Source organism: Sminthopsis crassicaudata, chromosome 3, assembly GCF_048593235.1.
Source record: "Sminthopsis crassicaudata isolate SCR6 chromosome 3, ASM4859323v1, whole genome shotgun sequence".
Classification (NCBI taxonomy): Eukaryota; Metazoa; Chordata; class Mammalia; order Dasyuromorphia; family Dasyuridae; genus Sminthopsis; species Sminthopsis crassicaudata.
The window spans coordinates 178386873-178411097 of NC_133619.1; the positions used below are offsets into that span (position 1 = coordinate 178386873).

Sequence of the window (24225 nt, forward strand, 5' to 3'; positions counted from 1 at the left end):
TCCCTTAATTCCTTTTTGAGTTTTATATATATAATATTTTTTAAAAAATGTTCTGTTATTTTAATTTGACAAGTACCAACAAACATGAATATTTCAATATACAAAGAGGAACATAGACAATTTTAAGGGGAAAACCACAAATCTTCACTAAGTATAGCTTGTTTTATTGTTAAATCTTAACTCAGTTCTATTTTTCCACGTATTTCTCTAAACTTCATTACTTCCTCTTTTTTTTCATTCTTTAGATGATTCACTGACCTTTTTTCATCTTTTCTTTCACTTGGGAATTGCTATCCTATGCCATTCATTTCCTATTTTAAAAAATCTCCTTTGTTAAAGGTGAACATAGTAAAGCAAAACAAATCCCTATATTACTCACTTCTACAATGTATGTTTCATTCTGTGCTTCTAATCGATTCTCTTTCACAAGAGGTGAAAGTCTGCTTCACCATTGGTCCTCTGGAATTATGTTTGATTATTGCATTGATCAGAATTCTTAAGTATTTCAAAATTGTTTTCTCTTCAATGTTGTAATTTTATTTAAATCATTCTCTTGGTTCTGCACACTTCCCTCTGCATTATTTTATGCAGGTCTTTGTGAGTTTTTTTTTTTTTTTTTCTGAAACCATCCCTTTCAATATTTCTTATGAAGCAAAAACACATTCATAGATTGTATTTGTTTAACTGTTTCTTTTTTTGTTACTTTCTAATTCTAATTGTTTAGCTGTTTCTTTTTTGTTACTTTCTAACTCTTTGTCATAATAAAACGTTACAATTATTTATATATAACAGTTTCTTTCCTTCTTGTGTTGATTTCATTAGGACACATATCTAGGGTAATAATATTCCTGAGTCAAAGGGTGTGATAGGCTAGTGATTTGGGGGGCATAATTACAAGTTACTTCCCAGAGATTTTTGATGGAGCCCAAGATCCGCAGGGCATTCCTATTCCTTTTTTTTTTTTTTTTTTTTTTTTTTTTTTTTTCTCAGCCCAGGGTTTTCCCCATCCCCTCAAATTTCCAAACTGATGGCATGAACTAGGAACACAGAGCTATTTTAATTTAAAATTTTCTTGCAATTTGTGATTTAGGGCATTTATTCATATCACAATTTTTACCATGTTCTTTTCTTTTGAAAAACATCCACTACTATAAGGAAGGGAGAGATGTGAATTTTATCCTAATTTTTTGAGACCATTTTCTTCATGAGTGGAAACAATGAAACTCTAATGTGATTCCTTTAAATTCTTTTGGGTTAAATAATAGTACATTATAATCAATATGTATATAAGAAATCATACATCCAAGATGCTCTACCCTTCAATGACCCCATTCATTCTTTTCCTTTCCCTGTGCACTCTTAAAATAAGGGTCAATTTTTTGAACTGAAAATTATCCTTTTTACTGACCCTTCTTAAATAGAAAGTATAGTTAAATCTATTGCTTTCCAATGCTGAATTAGCTTTCTTTTTTTTTTTTTCTCAGAAATTATTTGGTAAAGTTATAGTTCATTTCTTCTGAATATTTTTCAACTGTTATTTCAGTCTTTATTTCCCCTTTGCTCTTCCTCAAAAAATATGCTTAAAAATAGATGGAACTCATTGTTCAATTTATCTGATGTCCTTCTCTAGAAAATAATCTATCTTTATCTACAGCTCAGTTTATTTGACATCAAAAATGAAAATAAATCAATATGTGCCTTTCTTGTGTTACAAAAAAAGGAATCCTACAAATGCCCCTTCCATGTTCTGGGGTCATGCTGAAAAAGATATTGACTTTTTGTCATTCAACCTCATCATTTTCAGACACTCTTAGTGCTGAAGTCAGTTACTGAACAAAAAAATCAACCAAAAGGTTCTTTAGACAGATTAGTGTGCTTCAGAGGTTTTAACCTATAAAGTTTTTACTTTAGCTAGTGGATGAGGAAGATTTTTATCCTTAGAAATGAGGATCATGGTAATTTTATTCAGGCTTTGCTTCTCATAATTAATTACAAAGTTCAGGCTTATAGAAAGTCCACGTGAGCAAACTTCTTCCTAATTGTATGTGCATGCCTGTATGAGATAACTTATGAAATTTGAGTATATTTATCTTTTCTAATACAGTACAAGGAGAACACTTCAGCTTTCCACATATCTTTGGCTCAAATTAGGTTTTTGTTCATTCATCTGTGTCTCTATTATATTGGCAGTTTTTGACTTACAAAATAAATTCTCTCCCAAAAGTTGTTTCATATAGCAGTTTGGAATTGGGAAACAATTTCCCATCAAAGCAATACTATAGTTATGACTAGATTAATAAGTCAGTCCATAAAACTTAATATATTATATGATGATTATAATATAATAATAATCAGAATTATTCTGGGACTTTGAGCCATGGAATCATGAGTTGGAGGAGGGAAATGGCTTCTGGAAAGGAAAATGTCTTCCTAGCATCCTTGGGAAAGGGGCAGTTCTCTACAAAATGTCAGAGAGAAAAGATACAATTAGCATTCTCAAGTCTCTTTTAATATACCTTGTCTCCCAAATTCTTGCAGTACCTTCTCAACTGAACTACCTCTCAGTTGTCCCCAGCTGTCCCCTTAAGCATCTCCAATTCATTCCTCTCTCTCTCTTTCATTTTATCTCTTCCAAATGTTATCCACAGATCTCACTATTCACCTTTCTTTATATGAAAGATCATATCTTATCTTGTGGGAAAGAGTTAGAAACTCTAGCAGAGCAGGGTACATATATGAGCAAGCCAGTGCCCTATGGATATAATAGCACTCATGAATTTGGAATTCAGAACCATTTACATTGGAATTGATTCATTTTACATGATAATCAAGGAAAAAAACAGTGAGATTTTAATTCCTTTTGTATAGTGCCAAGCATAATGCTTCATGGACAAAAAGTAATTCTCTTTGAAAGGATGAGAAAATGTTTTGGGTATTTTAGTAGCATTTTCACTTGAGACTATTTTGTCACATTGGAATGAGACCAGGAGAGAAATAGTTTGCACGATTTACATGGGGCCATGTAAAAGCAATAAAATAATTTAAAATGACTTCTTAGTGCATGGAGAGAACACCAGCCCTGGCATCAGGAGAACCTGAGTTCAAATCTGGCCTCAGGCACTTAACACTTCCTAGCTGTGTGACCTTGGGCAATTCACTTAACTCCAATTGCCTCAGGAAAAAATTAAAATGACTTCTTTTTTAAGTTTATTATAAAAGAGTTGTTTATTTGCTTTGTGTATCTCTTAGTCCACATTTTGGAATGATTGGTATTATTCATGGTGAGTTCTTTTGTCATCTTTACTTGAATTTATTGTCCTTTGACTTTGTGATGGCATAAAGTAATCTTTATTATATCTTTGGTTGAGGAGAGACTTTAGTTTAAAGCCCCTTTTCTGATTTGATTTTGATACTCAGACCTTTCTTAAGAGGGAGACTAAAATGACTTATGGCCAAAAAATATAACTGACTAAGTTTGTCATCAATTACACTCCTTTAGCAAGTAATATGAATCAAACCAAGCCCACTAATTGATATATTCGTGTGCTAGGTTCATCCTAGGTATCATATATAGAATTAGTCATTATATCCAGTCTTTGCTCTTTCCTGTAAGTCAATAAATCAATTGCTACTTGTTAAGCATTTATTATGCACTAATAATGTTTAGTTATGTTTAGTGCTGGAAATAATAAAAAAGCTCTCAAGAAGCTTATGCTTTAATGAGGGAGACAATATGTATGTATACAGGCAAAATATAAACTAAGTAAATTGAAGCTATCTTTAGTGGTAAAAGCATAGCAACTAGGGGAAAGGCCTCCTATAGAAGAGAGAATTTAAAATAAGTTTTAAAGAAAAATAAGGATTCTATGAGGTAAAAATGAGATGGGAGGAAATTCTAGGCAGGGGGAGATAACTATTGCAAAGGCAGGGAGGTATCTATGAAAAGTTCTTTGCGATTAGATCTTGTTCTTAGGTAGATGAAATTTTAAAGGGTTTCATATAATAGTTCTATTAGGAAACCTCTGATTTTCCCAATTATTAGTGCTCACTCTTTCCTCAAATTATATTATTTTTATTATTCATTAATATTATATCTGTATATGTTTGTGTATGGATAGGTAGGATAGATAGTTCACTCATGAGAATGTAAGACCCTTGTGAATAAGAACTGGTAAATATTCATTTTGTCTTGCCTGTGATTATTGAATACTTAACATTAGTACTATTTAATATAGTCAGAAGAAAACATACTTGAAAATGTAAGCCATAAGATTTTATCTTTCCACTTTATTCCACATTATGAATTTTAATATTTCCATATTTCACTTGAAACTCCAAACATTAAAACACATTATAAGCCACTTAACATTTATATTTGTAGTTTTACAAAATGCATCATAGTTAACGATGACTTGGTTAAAAGCATTTTGTATTTCCAGAGAAGCGATGGATTCTACATATGAATTATAATTAAAGAATACAATATTAAATTACCTGAAACTTCCTTTCAAAACTCTTTGCTATATGAATGTATGACAAATGTTGGTAGAGTTTTTTTTAATATTCTACTAACTTAAGTTTTTGATGAACCAAGTTAAAGTTGAATAATGAATCATCTTTTTTATTATACATACTTTTATACATATAATATTTCTTACTATTTTTCTCTTGAAGAAATTGTAAGATATGACCCATCTTCTCTCCATTTAGGTTTTACAATGCTGTATAAAATAGGTAAGAGGAAATAGTTCTTGAAGTTCTTGATAGGATCATAAGATATATAGCTGAAAGCAATCATAAAAGTTTGCTTAGTCTAACCTTCTCTTTTTATAGATGAGGAAACCAAAATCCATAGAGGTTAGTTACTTGTCCAAGGTGATACAGGTGATAAATAGTGGAACCAGGACACAAACCCAGGCCTTCACAATTAAATCTAGAACTCTTTCAATACATTTCATTTATTAGGTTTAAATTTTCTTTGGGCTTCAAATACATCAAAGATAAAATAGAAAATACCTTAGTGAACATCTCATTCAATTCATTCATCTCATAAATGAAGAACCTTAGATGTAGAGATGCTCAATTATTTGCCCTATATTACATAATTAAAATAGTCAGTTTCAGAATTATGAATTAAACCCAAATCTTCTGTCACTAATGCCAGAAAACTTTCTACCAACCTATTCTTGCTCATGCTGTATCAATTCCATTTATTCACAGAAATATTTTCTGATGTTCTTTTACATAGTCTATTAATTTCCAACTTGTCCTATATGGGACAAGAGTTTGTTTCTTTCTTGGAATTTAATTAGATTGTGAGCTCCTTGATAGCAGGGACTATTTTTTTTTTTTGCTTTTTTTTGTATCTCCTACAATTCTCAATGTGTCTGGCAAATGGTAGTAAACTTGATTTGAGGACTTTTTTGATATTTCTAGTCTGTTTTAATTTACACCTATAATGTGTTTGATCAAAATATACCAATCATAGCATATGATATCACATAGATTCAATATTTTTCAATAATAGTTCATAGAACACTTTAAAATAATATGCTTCTAGAAAATGAGATAACTTTTACAACTGGAATAAATCTTTAAACTCACAGTTAAATCTACTGGTTAACTGGTTAGGTTAATATAGACTATGGAAATAACATGATTCTTTACAATTCCAGTGATATGGAGAATTAGTCTTCTTATAGTAAAGCCTCCAATTCAAACCACACTATTCAGAATCCTTAATCATTTTAACATGGATTAAAAGGTCACTCTTGCCCCATTTCCTTGGGCTTTGAAGGAGGCTTCTCCAAACAATTTAAATTTAGAAGCAAGATGGAAAAGAAATTCTTTAGACCCTTCTAGAATATATTATTTTCACCCATTTTTAGAAACACTCATTTACATATATTGAATTGATATCTAATTAGCACCAGTTCTAGCTGAACATTTTAAATGGATCCCAAAGGGGCTCTTTTTGGCTTCCTTAAAGCAATTCTGTAATTCAATTATTATTACCCACCTATTAGTCTGAATTAGATTTAGTGATATTTAGACAATTCAGGTCAGACAGTTTGCTGTAAATGTCATAACAGCTGATCTGAAAATATTTGTATCAGCCTGAATTATTCAGATAATCTCTCAATTTTCCACTTCCCTTTTTTACAAGTAGATGTGTTGTTCTAGAAATGTATTATATATTTTAGTGTGGGACTTTTTTATACTATATATAAATTCATGATACATTTATTTATTGTGTATATATACATATATCTTTATGAATATAATTGTGTCTATATTTCTATGTAACCACATACATATATTTGTAATTTTGTATGTATATATAAACATATGTACACATACAGCAGAAAATCTAACCAGTTTAGCCCATAGAAATTGTGTGTTAGTATGTCTATTTGTAAATTTTAAGCAAACAAGAACAAGTTAATAAGACAAAAAGAAAATATTTATAATGTCAGAAATGAGCAAAGATATCTCAGTCTTATAAATACACTTTCAAATGTTTTAATCTATTTTATTAAAGCATCTTTTATACTCATTCTGAAACATTTTATTATAAATAATCTGGATGCTTTTTTAAAAAATTAGTCTGCTAAGAACAAGCATAATGCACTATTCACAGATGCATTTTGGCAAATGAAATCCTCTTGAGTCATTAAAATTGCCCAGAAGAAATTAACACATTTCTTTCTTTCAATAGAATCTTTAGTATGGATTCATTCATACAAATTGGCTGCATTAGAAACTTAACATTAATTTAATTCTGTTTAAAGGTTTTCAACAGCTTGCCAAATCCCCAAAGCATGACTCTATCCATTTGATTGATTTGAAACCATACCACAAAACTTCTAAATTGTTATATCTACCAAAAGTAGTGTTTAAAATGTTTAGATTTTTATCAGTATTAAAAACTTTAGGAACCAAAACTTGATTACTTAGAAAACAAAACATTTTTATACAAGTTCCTTTAAGACTATTATTCTCCTTAATTGAATAGTGCAGTACAAAATGATATCCATTTTATGAATCATGTAGGAACTACTGGAAAAGATAGAGGAAAACTACTTGCATATTCAGATTTTTCTTTTAGCATGAATAGAGGCTGAACTGTTGTCCATATCAAGAGCCTTCTGCTGAACAAATATGAGGGAAATAATTTTAAAATAGCCATATTCTTTCCATTTTGTCTTTTAATGATTATAAATTACATTATCATTGCTAATTCCTACACCATCCTATGAGGGATGAGATAGTTATCCCTTCCATGACAACTTTTTCCCATAAAAGTTTTAATATATCATGGATTGGCATAAGAAATTACTACCATCCTGCTGGTAACTATTCTTTCACCACTTCTTCCTCTTTCCACTAGGAGTATATCTCTGCTCATATACCTCTTCTCCTTCAGTGCTTTTGATTGTCGTATTTCTTTTAAAATTCCTTTTTCATATAGTATTTTTCTTAACATTGACCTAAATATAGCCTATGACCAAATACTAAACCCAAATTTTACAATAAGGTATGGAAAATATGCCATAAAAGAAAAAAAATTAGACTTTTTAACCAAAAAAAGAGACCAAAAAAATTTATGCACATTTTTCAGATGGAGATATCACAATTCTAACTAACCCCCATTGATACCTGTATTTTGTAATATTTACAGATGAATAAATTTTGAGGTTCTTAATTTCCATAATGCTGAGAGGGTAATGATAAAGACAAGATTGTGTGTTTTTTCATCAACTTGCTTTTGTTATTTTTTTTCCTTTTAAGTATGATTTTTTAAAAAAACAGTATTTTTCAGGAAAGCCATCTCTGACATTAACTGAAAGCTATTTGTTTTCTAATTTCTCCTTCATTGCCCACTATACTCCATATGTCAAATCTCAGTAGTAAAGTTTAGTTTTTAGATATCACTGAAGCATATCAGTTTAATTTTCATCTCTGGATTTTCAAGTGATTGCTAAGTTTTTGTAATTTCTTTCCATAAATGTAAATTCAGCTAATAGTAAATATTCCTACTACCTTTTTTCAATGTGACAGGATCTATCCAAACCAAATTTATTTTCTCCAAGTAAGATGCAGGTGTCTTCAAATTTCTGTCCCCATATCCCAAAAATAATTTAACATTTTACTTCTAGAACTGGAAGAGATCTCAAAAAACCTATTCTCAGTTTCCCATCTGTACCTATAGCTAAGGAAAACGTGACATCCAAGGAAGTTAAAGGACTTGCCTAGTGTTACCCAGGTAGTCAATGACAAAACAAAGATTCAACATTTCTTTCTTTCAATAGAATATTTAGTATAGACTCATTCATGCAAATTGGCTGCATTAGAAACTTAACTTTAACTTTATTCTATTTAAAGATGAGTCTTCCTGACTTAAGGCCTAAGACTCTATCCACCCAAGCACTTAGCTGCCCAGACTAAGTCTACACAATCGATTTTGTGTTTAGTGACCACTGTAACTAGTCCAAAGTTCATTCTAAGTGAGGTTTCCAAGCTTCCTTTTTCTCCTAAGCATAGTATCTAGCAATCTTCAAGTAAGTATCTAAGAGAATCACTGCCTAAATCATACATAGAAATGTATTCTAAATTCCAAATTCCTTGAATTTACTATCATACTTATTTATATTAAGTAAGCTGCTGAGTGGAATAGTGAATAGTAAGCTGCCGAGTGGAATAGGGAATAGAGAGCTGACCTTAGAATAAGGAAGACCTAAGTTTAAATCCTTCTTTTGACGCATGGCCACATGACCCTGGACAATCCTTTGAACTTCTCATTATCTCACACCAACTTTCTAAGATTGAAAGTTGCAGTCTAGTTGCTACTAGTAAAGGGATTTTCTTGCCTCAATTTCTTGCAATGATGAAATCACAAGTCTAATAAATAAAACAATTCCCTTTCACTAAGCAAAAGACAGGGTGATATTTCACCCTCCAGAAAAATTGCTTAGGGTAATATTAGACAATTAATCTAATCCTTCTCCCATCATTTTTAATGACTAGTTCATTAAAGGACCCACTTGGGAGAGGTATGATGGTCAGTCCCTGCATCTCAGCAATACCTCTTGTGTTAACCATCAAATAGCCATATTTTATTAAGCTAAATTCTAACACAAAACTTTCAGAACCTCCTGCTTCTTTGGGGCACTGCCAGTTGTCCTGACCTTTGTCACTAGACACTAGGCTCCACTAACTCTGGAGAAGAGAGCAAGGCTGATCACTGCACAGTTGTATCTCACTCAAATGCAGTACATGAACAAATCAAGATATCACCCTCATGATGTCTTTGGCATTCTTCAGGAACAAAGGACAAGTAATAACAACAAACCATAACTTAGAGACCTTGTTTCACCATTTTTCATGGAGTACACTCATCACCAAGGGACAAAATACATATTTTTTTCAGCGATCTCTTAACAAAAAATAAAAAATCCAAAATATACAAGCTATTCAAGTCAAGAAAACAGCATGCAGGTTATCGATACTATCAATATTAGTTGAGCCTATTTGAGTGGGACAAAATGAAAATGGGAAACAGCTTATTTAGACAAAGGAGTCTCCATCTTCTCTGGTGGATGTTCTGAGGCTGGGCCCACACTGCACTCTGGGCCCAGGAGGCACAGCTGTTTTTCATTGACTTCTGGAAGATCTTGAACAGTACATGACACTTCCCTATTTTTTCTTTGACCAAGCTGAATCACTGCCACCTTGGAAGGGCACAGTGAAGCATCAGGGGCAGATGAAGCAGGTTGGCAATGGAAGAGGATGAGGAAACACTTGTAAAACTGAAAGGAGAAGAAAAAACAAACAAACAGTGAGATAAACACATCATTCAGTAAACATTCCTGTGTACCACTCTGTGATAGGTTCTATGGATAAAAGCAAAAACAATGCCTGCTTCAAAGAGCTTGTGTTCTATTGTAGAAAACAATGTGTTTATGCACAAAACTAAAGCAAAGAAATTTCCAGCAGGGTGGGCAGTAGCTACTGGGGCTGGGAAGGGGCTAAGGAATCAGAATAGACTTCCTAAAGGAAGAGTCATTTGCATAGAGATTGAGGGATTGTATGAGACAGAGCTGAGGAGGGGGATATTGAAGGCATAGAGCTTGGGGATAGGAAATGGAATTTCATGGATAGGAAACAAGTGAGACAACAGAGAAAGGTAGATTGGAATTAGACTGTCAAACTTTTTGTTAAAGAATGGGAATTCATATCTTGTGGAAACAAATAGGGATTATCTAGACCTTCCTGAGTAAGAGAGAGACTTGTCCTTTAGGAATATTAATTTTCCAATTATGTAGAAGATGGATAAGAGGGAAGAAAATGAATCCAGGATGATCAGTGAGGAGATTATTTCAAAAGTCTTGACAAGAGGTGATGAGGGTCTGAGCTCAAATGGTGGTCATGTGAGTGGAAAGAAGATAAATGTGAATTATCCTGTAGAGCTAGAAGCAATAACAGTGTCTCAATCTTAGCCATAACACTATTTGTCTTGGGTCTAAGATTCCCATTTATTAGTATTAACCTCTTCTCCTAGTATTTAATATTGTAATCACACAGCAGTTTTGTTTAAATCCCATAATAGAAATAATCAATTGTGATAATGTTGAGATGGCAGGAAGAAGTGAGGGTTATATAGTGGAAAGACCAATGACCCTGGTTTCAGATGATCTGGATTTAAACCTGCCTCTATTAGTTGGTATTTGTGTAATCTTAATTTCTCTAATCTTTAATTACCTTATTCATACAATGAGGGGATTGTACCAAATGAAGTATGAGGTGCCTTCCAGTTTTTTTATGATTTTATTTATTATTATATATTATGACCTTTATTTATGATTCTATTCTGTGACCTCAGTTTCCTCATCTTTAAATGGGGTTGTTGGAGCAGATGATTTCTGAACTAATTCTAAATTTCTGATTCTATGAAGAGACAGAGAAAATGTTATTTTAGGTTACTTCCAGCTCTCACCTTCTGATCTGCTGGAATAAGTTTCTTGCCAATCATAAAATCCTTACCCATTCAAGTCCTCTTCAGTCAAAATGGATCTGATTTTTTTTCTTTCCCTTTCAGGAATACTTATCATGATGTCGCTGTGCAGAGAAGTACACGTGTATGAGTACATTCCATCTGTACGACAAACTGACCTCTGCCACTATCATGAACTATACTATGATGCGGCCTGCACTCTGGGGGCCTACCATCCTCTGCTCTATGAGAAGCTCCTGGTGCAGAGGATAAACAAAGGCATCCGGGATGACCTTTACCGAAAGGGGAAAGCAATCCTGCCAGGGTTTCGGGCTATCAGCTGTCCTGAATCTGATCAATTTCCAAATCCTTAAAAAAGAAAGAAAGAAGGAAAAAAAGGAAGGAAGAAAGGAAGGAAAGAAGGAAGAAAGGAAGAAAAGAAGGAAGAAAGGAAAGAAAGAAGGAAGGAACGAAAGAAGGAAGGAAGGAAGGAAAGAAAGAAAGAGAAAGAAAGAAGGAATGAAAGAAAGAAAGAAAGAAAGAAAGAAAGAAAGAAAGAGAGAGAGAAAGAAAGAAAGAGAGAAAGAAAGAGAGAGAGAAAGAAAGAAAGAGAGAAAGAGAGAGAGAGAGAAAGAAAGAAAGAGAGAAAGAGAGAGAGAGAGAAAGAAAGAAAGAGAGAAAGAGAGAGATAAAGAAAGAAAGAGAGAAAGAAAGAAAGAAAGAGAGAGAGAGAAAGAAAGAGAGAAAGAAGAAAGAGAGAAAGAAAGAAAGAAAGAAAGAGAGAGAGAGAAAGAAAGAGAGAAAGAAAGAAAGAAAGAAAGAAGAAAGAGAGAAAGAAAGAAAGAAAGAGAGAGAAGAAAGAAAGAAAGAAAGAAAGAAAGAAAGAAAGAAAGAAAGAAAGAAAGAAAGAAAGAAAGAAAGAAAGAAAGAAAGAAAGAAAGAAAGAAAGAACGAGAAAGGAAGTAAGGAAATAAAGAAAGAAAGAGAAAGGAAGGAAGGAAGGAAGGAAGGAAGGAAGGAAGGAAGGAAGGAAGGAAGGAAGGAAGGAAGGAAGGAAGGAAGGAAGGAAGGAAGGAAGGGATAAAGGGAAGGAGAGAAGGAAAGGAAAAATGAAAAAAAAAAAAAGATTTGCCAGAAATAATGTGCAATAAGGTACTACTGTTGTACTCTACACAACAAAAAATACTTGAAGATATATTTTAGACCAACATAGTCTTGAGTCTTTAAACTGTAATTTAGAAGTAGGCATGAGAAATCTTCCCTTCCTAAGCCATTGAATATTTATTACTGCTTTGCAAATAGTTAAAGGAATATATTAACAGTAAAGCTTAGCTCAAGAAAGATACTAAATGGTATAGCTAGAAAGAAAAAAATCAATGTATTTCTGTGAATGTGACACATCAGAAAATGTTTATGTTTTCCCAAACCACACATGCTAATTTTCAGATTTATTTCAATCATATTTTTAAAAATATAACTGATATTGGGAAATGGTTATACACAGATTTTTGATATCATCAGTGAGGTTATTTCCTTCAGCCATATAGATGGTAGCCTTTTCATAACTTCTTATCCTGTGTTATACTTATCAATTCTTAAAAAAAAAAAAAAAAAAAAAAACCCACAGTGGCTATACCCAAATTTCTAGAGACCTTTATTATATTTTTTGTTTTGTTTTAAATATCTTATTAACAGCAGCTAACTCCTAATGTATCCATCTATTGTCTCTCATTTCTGTTCTCCAGGTGGCTCACCATTTTCCCCAGTTCTGGGTAATCTTAAATGCCATTTATTTAATATAAATCATCATTAGGAACATTCTGTAACCTGCTTTTGCATGCCATGTTTTTCAGTTGTCTTTTGATTTATTGGTACTTTTCATTTTCTATGACATGTCATGTATTACTTGGTGATTATTACTAAGATAATATTTATATTTGTGTTTAAGAAATAAGCTTTTGCAAGTGACAAGCAGTTTGGGATCAATTCGAAAATGCCAATTTCTCAAAGGCAAACCAGCTTTTATATACATATACATTAATGTCAATCTTAAAAAATAGAAGTTTACCATCACCACCCATAAATAATCACAAAATTTTATGCACATAAGCCTCAAGAAAACACAACACAACTATTCCATACATACTTTCACTTCTCCCCTTCATTCTTCCAAAAAATTTTAAAAAAATCCTGGCTCTTTTTTTATCAATTACTGAATTCTCATTTAAATGGGATTTTTTTTTTTTTTAACTGACTGAAGTAGTCATGTGTTGTCAGGCCTTCACATGCCTCTGCTAATCTCTAGTCCCTTTTATTACCCAAATTTTTTGCTCAATGGCCTACATAATTGAATTTCTAAAACCAAGTAAAATAAACTTCTAGGAATCTGAAAGAAGGCAGGTCTCCAAAGCAGCTTCTGTACAAGGAAGGGTTAGTATCTACTTTATTGCAGGGAATTTGTTTTATTGCTTTCTTAAAGGAATATTTTCTTAAAGGAATAAGGAAATATCAAAGGATAAAATGTAAAAAAAAAAAAAACAGTCATTGATTTACACAAAAAAATTAGTTCACTCGCATATATGTCTTAATTGCTATAACCAAGGTTTTGCTTTATAACTGATTTGTAATTATTTTTCCATGCTGACAATTATATTCAGGCAAGTGAGTAAAGAAGGCAATATTTATTTTATTTCTTCATTTGGACTGATATCATCTGGGTCTGACCTATTGATAGTATAGAATAAATGAAATGTAGAGCAACTTTATCATTTACATATAAAGAATACTTCCCACTTCAATGCTTAATGTTCTCATCAGATTTTTGCAGGTCATCTTATGTTCCTAGTCATCCTACTTTGATATGCATTGACTTTCAACTGATTTTCTTTGCAGGTAAATGTTAGGAAAGCCAAACTCAATTTCAGTAAATACATTTTATTTTAACAGCATTACAAAACCATAAAGACAAATTTGAAATAATATGAACACATTGTTTTTCCACAACTAGGCAAGCCTATTAAATATGAAGAAGGAAATTTTCATTCAATATGTTAATAATTTTTTGCTTTGGAGATTACCTCTGTTTTCAAATACAATCACCATTAAAGGACACTATTGTATAGTTATAGGAGTTCTGGTCTTGGAGTGAGGAGAGATTTGTTTACAAATCCAATATTTAATAGTTGGTTGACCTAAGACAGTCTCACATTATTCATCCTTGAACTGGGAGTAGTAGTGAAACAAGTAACTACCTCAGAATAGGCTTAAATGATTTAATTTTAAAGGTTCTAAAAAAAAAGTGCTTGACTCAATGTTATGTTTTATCATAGCATAAAAAGATGATATTTTCCACCTATGAAATAACCACATCAGCTTTAGAAGGCAAATATAAAGTCATTTGGATGGCATTCCTTAATTAGCTTTATCTGTTTGATACCTTCCTATACCTGAAAGCCATCACTCAGATTTCACTTTACCAGTGATAGTACTAGTTTAATTAAAACACATTCTCTTGACCAAGTGTCTGAGTTTTAGGTGAGTTAGTAGAAAATGTTCAGTCCTTTAATGGATTGATTTGTCAGTAGTATAATAAGATTAAATTCAGCAAAAATGATGATTAACTAATAACACTTCTCTGCTTAATTAAGCTATTCAGCAGAAAGCTGATTGAGTAGCAGACTACCCCTGTTATTCATTAATGATTTTCAGTAGAATTTAAACCAATAAATTTTTGTTTAATGAGAGTTTTGACTTAAGGCCACTGAAATTGAGGGAAAATATTTCTACTAGAATAGAATTTTTTAAATTTGATTTGAGCTTAATGTCAAGGGGTTTATTTTGCACAGTTATACAACCTTAGTGGTTTGTTTTGTTTTGTTCTGTTGAGGTATTTGGCATTTTTAGTTCCTGTTTGTTAAATTAATCTCTTCAATTTTCCCCTTTTGCATTATGTTGCTCCTGGATTCTTTTGGTTTTTGTTTTGTTTTGTTTTTGCCTGAAGCCATCATTTTGTTAGTCTGGGAAACTCTTAGTGTGGAAATCTCCCTTCAATAATGCAGATCAACAGTCCTGTAACTTAAAAGATTTGGAGGGTCATCTATGGGTTTGCCCATGTCACACAGTTATTATCTGTCAGAGACAGGACTTGAATCCAAGTTTTTACTAACCTCTAATAACTATGCTACATTGCCTTAGCACAGTGCCTAGCACATAATAGGTGCTTTATAAATGTGTATTGACTTGCTTCTCTTGGACATCATTGTTACCAAGGACAAACTCTTCATTGATGAGAAGAATTTGATCATTTAGGCTAATTTCACATTTATAAATCCTAAAGAAAATTAATAGGTGTCACTTAATTTTAACATTTTGTTTTATTAATTAATCTTTTAAGAATTACTTTCAAAATCATTGAAAAAAGGAAGAAAAAAAAACTAGACAATATAATAAAACCTTCAATGCGAAATGTTAGATTTTCAAGACCCTTGGTTTTAAAAACAGTTGGGAACCAAATTTTGTTGACAATCCCCAAAATATGATGTATAATTCAGTACAAAATTGGCTGAATATGCCCAGATTTGAACTACTGAATCATTCGGCTCTCTAATATATAGCTAAGTATTTCTCTATTAAACTTAATAGGTAATTCTGGTATTACCCAGATTGGTAGAACCTTTGTATTTGCAGTGTGTTGCAGAAATCCATGGAAGTTTCAAGGAAAAGTTATATAATATTTCTTTCTATTTAAGAGAGGACAAAAGTGCATCACACTCATTTAATTTTTCTCTAACACTGGCTCTCCTGTTCCTTTCCAGTTCAAGAAATGAAGCTGATGCAAATCCCATAAATTTTAATATTTTGCACTTTGTTTCCACTACACAGCATACACTAGTCACACTAGCCAGAACAAGAGGAGAAATTATAAAGTTGTTAACAGTGTGTCTCTGATTTATTTAATAGAAACAACATTGCCTTTTTTCTATTATATGCCTTTTCCATCAGTATATGGTAAAATAAATGAATATATACATCTTTGTTACAATATTGTTCTTCTCATAAAACTTGAATGAATACAATGTCCTAAGCCATATCAAGTAGAAGTTGTGTTAATATCAGAAGTGGGTGAAAAGCAGGCAAGTCAAAATGTGACTGTGTATAATATGCTTTAATATATCTAGATTATCTCTGTAGTTCAGAGGTTCTTAACCATTTCTCATGTCATAGACCCCTTTGGTAGCATGATGAAAAACCTAAAATTCCCTTCCCACAGTAATGTTTTTTTTAAACTAAAATAAATTGCATAGCAGTAAAAAGGAAACCAGAGGTCAATGAAAATGTTTATTTTTTTTCCTCATTCAAAGTTTACAGACCCTCCAGGTTAAGTGTCCTTGTTTTAAAAAGAATAATTACATAAAAAGACAATTGGAACTTCAAGATGCAATTCAGATGAGCAGTATTTGTTAAGTTATTAATTTTATCAGTTTGTCAAAACACAGAAGTCCTATTCCAGTGGCATAATCAACAAGAGTGCCAGGCAACAGTCAGAAAGTCTCATCTTTCTGAGTTCAAATCTAGCCTCAGACACTTGTTGGCTGTGTGACCTTGCTCCAATCTCTTGATCCTGCTTGCTTCAGATTTTTCTTGTGTGAAATGAGCTGGAGAACGAAATAGCAAACTGCTGCAGTGTCTTTGCCAAGAAAACTCCAATTGGGGTCATGAAGATTGAGACACAGCTGAACAACTAACTGTCCTGATACTCTTAACAATCTAATACTTGAAAAATACTCATTATGTTTAATATTTGCTTACCATTTAATTTCTCTTTTCATGGAAATTATATCTAGAAGGAAGAAAGTATTCTATAAGAATACAAAAATGTAGAATAGAATGTAATAAGAAGGAAGTGCTAAGATTAAGGAAGGAAGCATCAGAAGGTAAGACCTTCAATAAATGACATTCTCCTCTTTTGCCAAAAGAATGACATTGTTCTTATTGCTCTTACCACCCCCCAAAATTGTAAATATAGATTGTCCCAACAATTGTAGCCAAACCATCTAGCCAGATTTTCTGGATTACAGCCCTTTCTAGAAAAAAAAAAAAAAAAAAAAAAAAAAAAAACAAAGTTCTCATGGAATTAAGCTAACAAGCCCTCAGTGTTTTTTGAAATGTCATCAGTATTTCAACAAAATCCAATTTTCCCACTGGCATGCTGCTTTTGTTTAATGCCATTCAAATTAAGAAAAGGGAAAAAAAAGAAGACCAACACAGTGGGAAAGTATTTTACTACACCAGATTTCTTTCCTCTACTTCCTCTTTTGGTTCAATATTATGTGTGACTGGACAGCAAAAACAAATGTTTAATCTGAAATGCAAAAATAGTCTATTAAAGGCCTAACTCAAGCAAGTTCATTCTTATTGAAGAGGTTATAATAGTAGTCTTAATCCATTAAAACAAGCTCTTGAATGATACAGAATTTTAAACATTATTTTTCCCTATGAATAACATTAAGTAAAAGCTGATGAGCCCAATTTGGATCTTATTTGATGCATGTGATATATAATGTAGTTCCTTCAAGAATTCATATTTTTAAAAAATCCATATGAATTTCATATACTACAAAATTCTTAATGTTTCCATTTTGATTTTGGTATGGAAACTATGAAACTAAAATGAGCATAAAGATAGGTAAATGTGTATTTTTATACACTGATCTGAACTTGTGATTTGAGTTGCTTAGGAGTTAGAGAATATGGTCTCCCAGCTACTTAATGTCGGAGGTAGAATAAATATAAAGATCTTCTTCACTTTAAGACCAGCTACTTTGACAAGCTGCCTCCCACCTTTTATCTAATAGTTCAGAGAGCTTGATTAAATGAAATTCTTATTTTCTGATATTTGTGGATAGTTTCCTGTGATTGCATGATGAATTGAGGGAGCTATATTAAGTAAATAATGTACTAGAATTAGTACATATTTCATACATGTTTCCATTGTAAAGTCATGCAGGTTTTCTAATATCACCACTTGGGTATTAGCCTATAGGTAAATTAAGGTATTTTTCTGTAAATTCAAGAAGATAAAGTCTTAATTGTTTTGGAGATTGTATCAAACTTCTTAATAAAAAAACCTGACACATTTCTCTCTAGGTTTTGGTTGGTGGGATCAAAATATCACCTTGGATATTTCTATCATTTTATAAAAATGTGAATGTAGATATAACTGCATAACTGTCATAACTGTCATAACTGTATACGCACATATCTACACACATGCATTTTATGTTTCCTCCTTTTCTCTTTCATAATTCTACTTTTGAAATCCGTTTGAGAATTCCCATTTATACTGATTTCAAGTCAAATCAAAATAATCAAGTAATTGTCATGCCTTTGTTGTTGCTGTTGTTTTTTAAAGGTAAGAAGGAGACGTGCTATGGATTTTGATGATGGTAGAACAGTCTTGATAGAAACATTTTGATAGTAGCTTTAAAGTGTATTACTGGTGTTTAAATGCTAACCAGTATAATTTGTGTTTAAAATGCCTTGTCAGACATCAGGGTACCCTATTTTAATCCTTGAAGAGAAGTTTATTTGTAACTCATGGCTTTTTGTAGGCTTATGGGAGGTTAATGTATATTGGTTACATGGAAAAAAATAGTTATCTTTACTGATGTCAGTTCAAACAAAAAAGGTTCCTGATGGGTTAGTTGTGTAAAAACCTTATGCCCATTACCATATCTCATGTCTTGTTTTGTTCTAAATGGCACATAGTTATTAAATTCTTCAAATAGAAGCCAGTGTACTTTTTTAACAGCTTTGAGGGTTTTTTTGTATGATGATTTTTTAAATGAAATGTGTACTCTTCAAACTAATTAAAGCTTGAGGTTTTCCGGGAGTCACATTTTAACAGTGTTTGTATACATTTTAACTCTTTGATATTTTCTATTTTGGTTTTGTATATTTTTAAGTATGCACAGTGTACAGATTTTTTTCTTGTAAATAAAACATGTTTTCATTTGTCTAGGAGTACAGATGTCTTCTTCAATTTGTGGCGCCACAGATAGGTTGACCAACCAACATAAGAGTTGCCTCCCAAAGAGATTTTGTTATTTTTTAATCAACTAATCCACCATATGTTCTGATTAGAGATAATGGTGACAGGCAAAAAAAATTAAAGATAAATTCTTGGAAAATCCTTGGCAGTTGTACTTTCAAGAAGTAGAAAGCGAATAGGGAAGGTAAAGAAGTACTGGACTGAGTTCAGATTTCGACATTTTTGGAAATGGCAATTGTAGAAATTTGCTTTACTTAACTATGCATGTTTGTCAAAGGAATTTTATTTTTTCTTGCTTTCTTGGTGAGGAAAATGGAGTAGAGGGAAAGATTGAATTTGAAAATAAATTTGAATTAAAAAAAAAAAACAGAAAATAGCTTAGTTGGCTTCATTCAAAGAATTTTTTTGGAGATATTGGAGCTTTAAGTGGCCTGTGAGGAAAGATTTATATGGGTGCAAACCATCATCCTAAAAGTCATATAATAAAAGACCTGAAACTAAATATAGAAATGGCCCATAGCTGAAGCTAAAAATAAGAGACTTTTAAAAAAGTTTTTTAAGAAGGTAATTAACATGTTCAGAGAGTCCAAAAAGTAAAATCAAGCAGGAAAAACCTTAGGGGAAATGGGAAGGCATAATGGTGGAAAATGTAATACATTTTTACTACCCAAGCACCTAAACTAAGTTATTTACAAATGGACTCCATTCCACACCAAATTATGAGGTTATTCTACTTGATTGAGTTTTTATTAAGGTTTGCAATGGAAATAAATTATAACAGGGAAGACCACTGACATTTAAAAGACCTAGAAACATTCCAAAATCAAATTAGCCTTGCTATTTTTAACACTTACTTTGAGGGAGGAAAATCCATTAATTAAAATCATATGGAAAAGAAATTTTGTTATTCATGTTTTTCAGGTTAATATGGGAAATCCTTGAGGAGGGGATCCTTGAGAATTTTTGATGTGATAACTTATGTAAACAGTTTGGGAAGTCTAAGGATATAAATCATTCTTGTCAGTTGTGCTGAATTAGAAAACATTTCTTCCACAACCTTCAAGTTATCTTCATTTTTCTTTTCCCTCCAAGATGATTGCGTTCTTCAAAATAATTAAAATGAAGGCCTAGCTTCACTCTCTAGGAGTGGGAGATGTTGTAAGTGGAAAACACTGTAGAGCAAGAAGTGAATAACCTTTTTATCTTTGAGGGTCACTAGAGGTGTTTAAGCGGCTTGCAGGAGCCACCATAAGGGAGAAAGAGAGATGGATAGGGGGAAGGAAAAAACCTGAAGAAAAAAAAAGAAATTTTTTTTAAAATGAAAATTAGTAAAGAAAATAACATGTCCATGATACTGCTAAACCTGTTCCATCCTGATTTCTAAATCGAAGCCAATCAAGGCACATCAAAGCTTGATGAAGATACTGAATTCAAGAAATTCCCTGTTTCCTGAATTCCTAATTATGATTATATTGATTTTCTTTGGAGTTTCTGCCAGACTGCTTTCTGGTTTTCCCAATAGGTCTTGTCAAACATTGTATACTTAATCTGTTCCAATGATTAACCACTGTTTTTTTTTTTTATTCAGTACCAAATCATTTTGATGATTTCCTTCTCTCAATTTATTTAAGATCTTTCAGTTAAAAGAAACACTTCTTACTATCTGACCTATCCTGAAAAGCTTTGGATAGGACCTAACAGATTTTCTGTTTCATGAGAATTTGAGAATCCATTATCATCTCCATGAGGGATAAGGACATTAAGCAGAAGACATTAATGAAAAAAATCTTATACATCTCATAAAGTGTCCACTTCTACTAAATATAAGGAAATATTAAATAAAATCTAGATTAATGGTATTTTAAGAAGGACAATTTTAACTATAGAGTAAATTTAGGAACTATAAAACTGAGTAATCAATTAACAGAGGTAAATAGCAGAGTACTATAAAACTGTGTGCCCTAAAATACTATTATAATCCTTGAATCTAATGGTAATCCTAGCTCCAAAATGTAATTTTCAAAAAATGAGATCGTGATGTGTGAATATGCGTTTGTGCATGTTGGTGTGTGTATTTAGATTAAAAGAAACCTTGTTCTTCAGACACCAGTACTTTTTTTTTTTTTTTTTTAAATCCAGAAACAGTAAAATTCATCTTAAATATATATGTTTGTTCAAATATATTTTGACACCCCAGATTCTTATCTATGAGGAACTGGCTTGGACTTATGTCATCTTTAATCATTACAGCCAAGTGAATATCAGACTTTTCATGCTGGCAGAGAAAAAGTAGATGTGACAGATCTGATCAACTCTGAGCTTTCTGTTAGAAATAACATTCCATAAGCTGTTTTCCCAGACACTGTCCTAACTATATTGTATCATGCTAAAGAAAACAAACAGTAGTTAACTTGAAGAATGAGGCTCTAGCTGAGAGGTTGATCACAAAAATATCAAGTTACAAAGAGTAACCAATAATTTCAGAAAATCCATCTTCAGTAGTCAAAGTTAGCTTGCTAACAATTAGAGGTTCATAGAAGGAAGAGTTCCCCAACCACCCTTTGACAGTTAAACAACAAATAACAACACTGGCATGAAGAATCTAAAGGACTCCTAAGAAGCTCATGCTTTCATCAAAGAAAACTGTTTGTGTAAGTCAGAGAATACAATTGGGGAAGGGAAGGGAGAAAATCCAAAATGGTGTGTGCTTTCTTTGTGCTTTGAGTTTTTCAAGTAATGATGAAATAGCACAGTTTCTTTATTCCAGGGCACAAATGTACAACCATGGAAGAGTTTTTTGGTTTCTATAAAATTAATTGGAGAGACCAAGGACTATGCCTTATCCTTACCAATTCTAAATAAAATAAAATGAACTATGCAAATTTGCTCGAACACATGCACACACACACACACACACACACACACACACACACACACCAAAGTCCTTATAACACAATTAGAAATAGCAATCAAGCTAAAATATGGGGAAAGCATCTAAACTGGATCAAGTATACACAATCAGACTCAATTGTGAAGGCTTTCTTTCATATATAATCTGAAGAAACGAAGATAATAAAGATGTGGGGAAAATAATATGAAAAATACTGGGGAATGTCCAAGAGTATGTCAGCAACTTATATTCTTTTTTAGTTCCTTTTTTGGGGGGAAGAGAAGAGGCAATTAAATGACTTGCTAAGGGTTACACAGCTAGTACATATCTGAGGCCAGATTTGAACTTAGGGCCTTCTGACTCCACCATCAATCCTTTATTCTGTGTCATCTAGTTGCCCCAATTTATTTTCTTAATTTCTTGTCTATTGGAAAATTTTATGAGACATATCTAGGGCATTTCAGTGAAGGCATTATCGGGGAATATAGGAGATATCCTAGTGTGATCACGTCTTTACCATCATCCAATTGACTAAAAATATGTAGAGAAAACTAAGTTCTACTGTATTTATTGTTGATTGATTATAACAGAGTTTTTGATTTAGTAGAGCAAAACTGTTTTAAAAGCTTTCTTGCAACAAGTTTCTCTGATAAAGTCTCATTTGAGACATTTCTCAAATACAGAAGGAACTGAGTTCAAATTTATAAAACATAAGAGCCATGCCCCACTTGATAAATAATCAAAAGATATGTTCTATGCTCAAAAGACTATAAATTCTAGCATATTCTTTGATCTAACAATACCATTAATAGGCATGAATACCAAAAGACATTTTAAAAAAAGAGATAAAATGACCTCTTCTCAGGGAAAACAAATTAAGGGGATTCTGATCAAATGGGGAATGACTGAATGAATTGTGTTATGTGTTTGTGATTTAATATTATTGTTCTATGGGAATGATGAGCAAAATGTTCTCAGGGGGGAAAAAAAAAAACCTGGAAAGTCTTCCATGAACTGAAGCAAGATGAAATGTACTACATACAAAGTAACAGCAATATTCTGGGATGATCAGGTATAAATGACTTTGCTATTTTCAGCAGTACAATGATCCCCAATTGTAAAGGACTTGTGGTGAAAAACCCAGAAAAGGAATTGATTCTGTCTGAATACAGATTGAATCTCTCTGTCTGTCTCTTTCTTAAACTTCATTTTTTTGTTTTGTTTTGTTTTGTTTTGTTTTTCGTTAGAGTGGGAGATCTATGTTTTCTTTCACATCATAAATTTTAAAATAAAAGCTCTCTTGCAATGTGTCACCCAGCTATACATCAAAATCTGTAAAGGGCTAGAACTGAGCAGATGCAAGGTAATCTAGCACATGAGGCTAATCGCCAATTGGACAATTCTCTATTCCCACATGTTTGGAGGAGGAACCTACTTAATTATTCTGTGGGGGCTCAATCAGTGGGGGTGAACAAAGAAGGGGAAATGAGATCAGTGGGTGCAGTAGGAGGAGGAGATTGATTCATTCTCTTGGAGGTGGAGAGAGAGAAAGAAGATGTGGAGATTGCTAGATCTAATTCCCTGACCTTGACCACAAAAGTCCAAGAATAAAGACTTTTACTTATCCTGACTCCAGTTGATTCTGAGATCCAGGGCTTTAACAAAAATCAAAATTACTTTTATTCAATAACCTTCTAATCATAAACATATGATGAGACATTAAACAGGGAAATGCATGCTTGCCTATGGTGTTTATCCATATAATGGAGAAGATTCAATGTGGAGGTGAAGGTTAAGAGGCACTGTATTAGGTGGTAAGGATACAAAAATGAAAAAATGACTGACCACAAGAAATTTTCATTATATCAGAGTAAGCAATGTTTACATATATAATTAGATTCAAAATAAATGCATATGGAAATTTTCATATGGAAACTTCCAATATCTGGGGAAATCAGGAAAGCTTCATGTAGAGGATGATACTTTAGTCAAGCTCTGAAGAAAATTAGCATTGTAAAAAGAAGTGAGGAAGAATTACATTCCATATATGGGGGAATAAATGGAGACAGAGAGTTATATAAGAGTAGTTTGATGCTGCTGTAGTGTATATGAGAAGGAATAATGTATACTAAAGATGGAAAAGTAAGATGGAACCAGATATTGAAGAAACTTGAATACCAAATAGGATTTCCAATTTGATTGCAGAGCTTATAATAAATGGCTTTTATAGGAAGTGGCTTGGTTATCTTTGCCCTTTTAAAAATGTTGTGGATTGTGTGAAAATTTGTTTTG

The 24225-nt window shown here is 32.3% G+C and overlaps 1 protein-coding gene across 6 annotated transcripts in view; it reads left to right on the top strand.

Moving 5' to 3' along the window:
- Nucleotides 1–19015, top strand: part of ST6GAL2 (ST6 beta-galactoside alpha-2,6-sialyltransferase 2) — a 122168-nt gene extending 103153 nt beyond the window's left edge. For all 6 annotated transcript variants that reach the window (XM_074299669.1, XM_074299670.1, XM_074299672.1 and 3 more), the window contains one exon: nucleotides 11099–19015. In XM_074299669.1, the coding sequence (XP_074155770.1) occupies nucleotides 11099–11367 (269 nt within the window). In that variant the 3' untranslated portion in view covers nucleotides 11368–19015. The remainder of the gene's footprint in view (nucleotides 1–11098) is intronic.
- The last annotated feature ends 5210 nt before the right edge of the window (nucleotides 19016–24225 follow it).